At 36.3% G+C, this 7,191-nt stretch overlaps 1 protein-coding gene across 1 annotated transcript; it reads left to right on the forward strand.

The window, feature by feature from the left end:
- The first annotated feature begins 523 nt into the window (after nucleotides 1–523).
- On the forward strand, nucleotides 524–2,643 carry LOC138888014 (uncharacterized). The gene is made up of 5 exons (XM_070169809.1): nucleotides 524–868; nucleotides 1,101–1,222; nucleotides 1,421–1,658; nucleotides 1,990–2,129; nucleotides 2,196–2,643. Exons 1-5 carry the CDS (start codon nucleotides 524–526, stop codon nucleotides 2,641–2,643), a joined length of 1,293 nt encoding a protein of 430 aa, XP_070025910.1.
- Nucleotides 2,644–7,191: the final 4,548 nt, after the last annotated feature.

Genomic DNA, 7,191 nt, shown 5'->3' on the forward strand with positions numbered 1-7,191 from the left:
TCGATATAACCTAGGATATATATCGGGTTCTTCTATTTTGAATCACAACCACATATCTTTTCTGATGGATTAGATCTGGACCCTTGATTTGATTAATTGATAGAAGGTTCTTCTCAACTGAAGCTCACGTGAGAGAATATTATTTGGTTAGGATAGAATTTTTCTGTTATGAATAGACAAATACAAATAGGACAAGTGTACAATTTTATTTTCTCTTTATTTTATTCAATATTCAATTGTATATATATATACATATACAAACAAGTGAATGGATACACAAAAAATTACTCTCTCTCTTTACTCGTCCAAATCATGACTTCTGCATAGCTTAGTCTTCAATTTCCTTCATGATATCAGAGCAATGAGCTCGATCCAACATCAATTATCAATCCCCAAGTCTATTATTTAGCTCCTAGTGAAAGAAGATGAGTGTAACTAGAGAAACCGTACTGCAAACATTCCTAAGGCAGGAGGATATGACATCAACCATCCATATCATCTTAATCATTCAGATTCACCTGGAATGACCTTGGTTAACACTGTTTATGATGGAAAAGGTTACCCAGGATGGAAGATATCCATTCTTCTGTCCCTATCAGCCAAGAAGAAGCTTGGATTCATCAATGGGGCTTGCAAGGCTCCAGATCTGAACTTTACTGATTATGTGCAGTGGAGCTGTGTCAATGACATGGTCACATCTTGGATTCTAAATGCACTGTCAAAAGACATTGTTGACAGTGTGATTTATTCAAAACCAGCAAAGGAACTCTGGGACAGCTTGGAACAGAGATTTGGAAAGTCCAATGGTGCCAAACTCGTCCACCTGCAAAAAGAGCAGTCAAGTTTAACACAACGTAACAGTGATATTGTTGGATATTTTACCAAACTGAAGAGACTGTGGGATGAATTATATGCTCTTTAATCATAACCTGTTCATGTGTATGTTCATGTGAGGGAAAAGACAAACTAACTAAGTATTTGGAGGATCAAAGGTTAATTCAATTTTTGATGGGATTGATTGATGTATATGCACAAGCTAGAGGAAACATTCTTATGATGAGTCCTTTGCCTAGCATGGATATTGCATACTACTTTTACAGGATGAGAATCAAAGAGAAATATATGCAAATGCACACTTCTCTTTAGATTCTGCATCTTTCATGGTGGCTGGACAGGGAAAACAATCAAATGCACAAGTTTTTGCTGATTTTGCAGCATTCATGTCAGCAAGACAAGGAAGAAATAATTAAAAGTTTAGCAATCAAGGCCCTAGAGGAACAGTGGCTGGTCAGAAATTAAACAATGCAGCTCAAAAGGTTCCAAGACCACAACAGAAATTCAGAGGGAAGAAAAAGTACAATCCTAATCTCTCTTGTACCTATTGTGGGAAAATAGGACATACTCAAAAAGATTGTTACAGACTGATTGGGTTCCCAGATGATTTTAAATTTACTAACCCAAAGACTTATCAAAATCATGTCAAGGCAAATGTGGTAGCAACTCATGAAGAAGATAATGGAACAGGGCAAAGCAATGAGGCCAACAGCAGCAGTTTTGAACACCATTTCAACAAGGAACAAATTGCAGAGATGATGGATATGTACAAACAAGCAAAATCAACACAGAGTGGAGGATCAGGAATTAATGCAAATGATGTGGTTGGTACTATTCTCAAATACTCAGGATCAGTATTTACTAGTTTAAAAACAGATTCCTAGATAATTGATTCTGGAGCATCAGAACATATGTGTTTTTGACCCCAATTCTTTCATGTTTCTAATTCCACTCCCAGTACCTTTGAACATTAATTTACCTAATTCTTTCAAGGTAAGTGTTACTCATATTGGGAGTATATCAATTCTGCCAGGTCATGTCTTAACTAATGTCCTTCATGTGCCAGATTTTAAATATAATTTACTATTTGTTCATAAGTTCTGTGTGCACTTTAAGTATAATTGTCTACTTACATCTAGTGGGTGTCTGTTGAAGGGCCTTTCAATGAGGATTCCTCAAGTCTTTGGTGAAGTTAGAGAAGGTCTTTATTTACTAGAGCCGAGTAATTTCAAATCTAGTAGTATGCTTAGTAGTAATGTAATTTCATTTTCAAAAGGAAGGAATTCCAGTTCTAGGTCTGTTTTAGGTTCAGAATTAGTTCATGTCAATATGATACCTGATATAAAGCTTTGACATGAAAGATTGGGTCATGTTCCAATTTCAGCAATGAAACATTTACATTTCTTTCATTGTGCTTCAAATTATGATTTCATTTGTGATATCTGCCCTAAAGCTAAACAGACTAGAAATCCTTTTCCCATCAGTAACATAAAAACCAAGCATGTTTTTGACCTTATACATATTGATACTTGGGGACCTTATAAATCTAGCACTTACAATGGTTTCAAATGTTTCCTCACTATTGTTGATGACTACAGTAGAGGAACCTGGACATTTTTGTTGAGTGCTAAAAGTAATGCTTTTCCCATGCTTAAAAGTTTCCTATATTTGGTGGAGAGACAATTCAATGTCAAAGTTAAGATGATAAGATCTGATAATGCTTTGGAACTGGGAAAGGGGACACTGGAAGCAGATTTTCTTGCATCAGAAGGCATACTACATCAGTTAAGCTGTGTTGGTACTCCTTAACAAAATGGAATTGTTGAGAGGAAGCACAGACATCTCCTAAAAGTGGCAAGGGGTTTAATGTTCCAGTCTAGACTACCCATATCATATTGGGGAGAGTCTATTCTGACTGCAACACACATTATAAATAGGTTGCCTTTCAGAGTACTGAATGGTAAGACTCCTTTTGAAGTCCTTTTTCAAGCAGAAGCCTAAATATGGTCATTTGAGAAACTTTGGATGTCTATGCTATGCTTCTACCTTAACACAAGGAAGAAGAAAATTTGATGAGAGAGCAACTGCTTGTGTGTTGATTGGATATCCTTTGAATTAGAAAGGATATAAGCTATTGGAACTGGAAACTAAGAAGATCTTTGTTTCTAGAGATGTTAAATTCTTTGAGTCACATTTTCCTTTTGCCAAGCTTAAACCTATCCACAGTCCCAATTTTTTAGATTCACCCCTTTCTTTGGATTTCAACTCCTCTCAATATGTACAGGAAGAAATGTCCTATACATAAGATATGGACCTTAACAATCCAATCTCTCCATCCTCACCTTATTTTCAACCCCAGTCTTCTGATTCATCCACCACACCCACTCCTCATCAGCCTGTTTCACCTATCTCTCACACCAGTCCTAGTATATACCCAACCAAATCTCTCGTTCCTGCACCTAGATAGGAAGTTTCTTTGAGGAAGTCTAATAGAGTGACACAACAACCAGTGTATCTTAAGGACTATGTGTGTAACAACATCATATTTGTTGATCTGGATAGGGCATGTTTCTCTCACCGTAGTAGGCCTAGTGCCTATTATTTTTACTCCCTCACCATCAGTAATCAGCATCTAATCCAGTCCCTATCAAATTTAAATGAGCCTAATAGTTATGAACAGGCTTCTCAACATCCACGTTAGAGACAAGCTATGGAATCAGAAATTCAAGCTTTACAAGATAATCATACTTGGGAAGTGGTTGAGCTGCCTAAAGGGAAGAGGCCATTACCTTGCAAATGGGTTTATAAGGTCAAGCACTTATCTGATGGAACCATTGAAAGGCTAAACGCAAGACTTGTAGTAAGGGGGGATATTCAAAGAGAAGGGATAGACTACAGTGAGACTTTCTCTCCAGTAGTCAAGATGATAACTATAAGATGTCTTCTTGCTATTTCAGCAAAGAGGGGTCGGACTGTGTCCCAGTTAGATGTGAATAATGCATTTTTACATGGAGATTTACAAGAATAAGTGTAGATGAAATTTCCAGTAGGACTCACCCCTCCTAGTCCTTCTCATGTTTGTCTGCTGAAAAAGTCTTTATATGGTTTGAAACAAGTTTCACGGCAGTGGATGCTCGGCTTGCAGGGGCACTAAGTTTCAAAGGATACTCATCATCATTGAATGATTATTCTTTGTTTTTTAAAAAAGAGATGGTCTCATATCCATTTTAGCAGTTTATGTTGATGACATATTATTGATAGGGGACGACACACAAGAGATTCAAAACATCAAAGAATTCCTCAATTATCAGTTCAAGATAAAGGATTTAGGAGACATACACTATTTTCTTGGACTAGAAGTTTTGCGAGAAAGTAATGGTTTTATCATCAGTCAACGAAAATTTACTTTGGATATGCTCAAGGAGTTTGATGTCTCTCATTTTCCTCGTGCAACATCTCCTCTAGATCCCTGCTCTAAGCTTCAAGCAAACGTTGGCCCTCTCATGGACAATCCCACTCTATTCCGACACTTGGTTGGCAAACTGAATTATCTTACCAACACATGCCCAGATCTCTCCTTTGTTGTTCTCACTTTGAGTCAATACATGCAATGTCCTTGCCAGTCACACTTCTTTGCCGCTTTAAGGGTCCTTAAATATCTGAGCACTGATCCTGGCCAAGGAATCTTGTTATCCTCTACACCAGATTTTTCTCTTCTTGCTATTTGTGATACGGACTGGGCCTCTTGCAAAGACACTCGAAGATCAGTGAGTGATTTCTTCATTACTTTGGGGGGATCTCCTATTTCATCAAAATCGAAGAAACAAGTATCCATTTCTCTTTTTTCTGCGGAAGCAGAATACCGATCCATGCGAAGAGTCACGGCTGAATTAACTTGGCTTGTACGCCTTTTTGCTGACCTCTCTGCCCCTATTACCCTTCCAATTCCCCTTCATTCAGACAGCAAAGTAGCTATCCATATTACCCGGAACCCTGTTTTCCATGAACGCACAAAGCATGTCGAACTTGACTGCCACTTTGTGCGTCAGCAATTTCTTTCTGGTCTAATTACTCTCTCGTTCGTTCCATCTAAAGATCAGTTGGCCGATCTATTTACTAAGCCTCTTTCTGGGGTTTCTCATAAAGGAATTCTGAGCAAGTTGGGGGTTGCTCCACTCCCTCCAACTTGAGGGGGGATGCTAGATATTCAAAACCCCAGATTAATTTAGTCATTAATGGAGGAATGAAGTCTGAACCAGGAAGAAGAGGAAAGGAGTATACGACCGACCAAACTAGTGTTGTTTTCGATATAACCTAGGATATATGTCGGGTTTTTCTATTTTGAATCATAGCCACACATCATACTTTGGAGTGGATAATCATAGCCACATATCTTTTCTGATGGATTAGATTTGGACCCTTGATTTGATTAATTGATAGAAGGTTCTTCTCAGCTGAAGCTCACGTGAGAGAATATTATTTGGTTAGGATAGAATTTTTCTGTTATGAATAGACAAATACAAATAGAACAAGTGTACGTAGTAATTTTTTTTCTCTTTATTTTATTCAATATTCAATTGTATATATACATGTACAAACAAGTGAATGGATACACAAAAAATTTCTCTATCTCTTTACTCGTCCAAATCATGACTTCTGCTTAGCTTAGTCTTCAATTTCCTTCGAATACATAGACCTTCAAGAACAATTTCCTCATCCTTTCTATTTAAATACTATTAATTAATATATTATTAGAATTATTGTTTTTACATAAGTAGGATATTTTTAAAAGAGTAAAAAAGTAATTTAACTTTTAACTTAAGGGGTTCATGCTTTTAATATCATACTAGTTCCTCGGCACGTGCGTTGCACGTGGATGTCGAGCCAAGTAGTACATTATTCTGTAAAATAACATCAATATTACTAAAAAACTTTGAGTAAAAAATTATACTTCTAAAAATAAAGTGCATAGTTTATGTGAATGATCAATGATTGCTCAACTCATCTAAATTAGTGAAAATATCCAATTGATGTCAGAAGCAATACTTTGTGACCAGATTTATCTGTTGTATGTTCTTCAGCTATAATACTTTGTGCGCTAATCTTTTCAGGTTAATTACTTTTTTCTGAAATATTTAAACATGTTTTTTCTGTTGATATATATATCAAGCGCAAATCTTGAGAATCATGTGATACACAAGCATGTTAAAGATATTTATATAGTAAGCGTTATTTTAAGTAAGAAAAACATTAGTGGCTTAAACTACTTGTAATAGTTTATCCTAATTCTCATTGTGAAACAAAGCGTTGGTGGATTTTAATGTTTGAGTTTTTTTTTTGGGCGCAAATTTTAATGTTTGAGTTGCATGTTAGTAATTTTATTGATTTATATTATAAATAAAATTAAGTAAGGAATAAATAAATTAATGATATTAAGTATTAGATGGTGGTACATACCTTGTGCCATTTGCCTTAGTCCGACCATATCCGTATGAACATGACATTGTTATAAATGAATAATTTTTAAAAATATCAAATATAAAATTTCTCAAATTTTTTTAGTCTGATCATATTAAGTTGAAATTAAAACAGAATTAACTTCATGATTCTTTAATATCTCATATTAAAATTTTTTGAAGGCTTGGCTTTGTAAGAAACTGTGACGACCCAAAGGGGTCATCACCGTAATTCTTCCTTGTTCCGTGCTTCCGAGGCCTTGAAAACCTCGTTGTTAGTTACCTCGATTTGCGTGCACAGTCCGGAAACGTAGCCGGAAAGCTTTTATGTTGAAATATGCGAATTATGTGAAAAATTTGATGAATTTTGATATTAATATGCATAATATTGACTTCGGTCAACATTTTGGGTAATCGGACCCGGACCTATGATTCGACGGTCCCGGAGGGTCCGTAGAAAAATATGGGACTTGGGCGTGTGCCCGGAATCAAATTCTGACGTCCCAAGCCCGAGAAATGAATTTTTGTGTGAAATTGTTTTCTGAAATTAATTAAGGAAAAGGAAGAAGAAAAATTGATTAGAAAACTGTGGTATCGAGCTCGTATTTTGGTTCCGACGCCCGGTACGAGTCTTAAATATGTTTTAAGCACTATCTGTAAAGTTTGGCTAAAAACGAACGTCATATGACGTGTTTCGGACTTAAAATGGGGAATTTGAGTTTTATGAAAGTTGAAAGAAAATCATGTGTTTCGAGACTTGATCATATGTATATGATGTCGTTTTGGTAATTTGATCTCACGAGTAAGTCCGTAAGGTATTTTCGAGATCATATGAATGTTTGGTTTGGAGCCCCGAGGGCTTGGGTGAGTTTTGAGTGGGGCCCAGGAGGTCTTAGACATT

The sequence above is a fragment of the Nicotiana sylvestris genome, chromosome 3, assembly GCF_000393655.2.
Source record: "Nicotiana sylvestris chromosome 3, ASM39365v2, whole genome shotgun sequence".
NCBI classification, from domain to species: domain Eukaryota; kingdom Viridiplantae; phylum Streptophyta; class Magnoliopsida; order Solanales; family Solanaceae; genus Nicotiana; species Nicotiana sylvestris.

Coding starts and splice junctions, on each gene's coding strand:
- LOC138888014 (XM_070169809.1), top strand. CDS start 524: ATGACCTTGGTTAACACTGTTTATGATGGAAAAGGTTACCCAGGATGG. Junction 1,659..1,989: donor GAATTAATGCAAATGATGTG/GTTGGTACTATT, acceptor TGTCTGTTGAAG/GGCCTTTCAATGAGGATTCC. Junction 2,130..2,195: donor GGAAGGAATTCCAGTTCTAG/GTCTGTTTTAGG, acceptor TTGACATGAAAG/ATTGGGTCATGTTCCAATTT.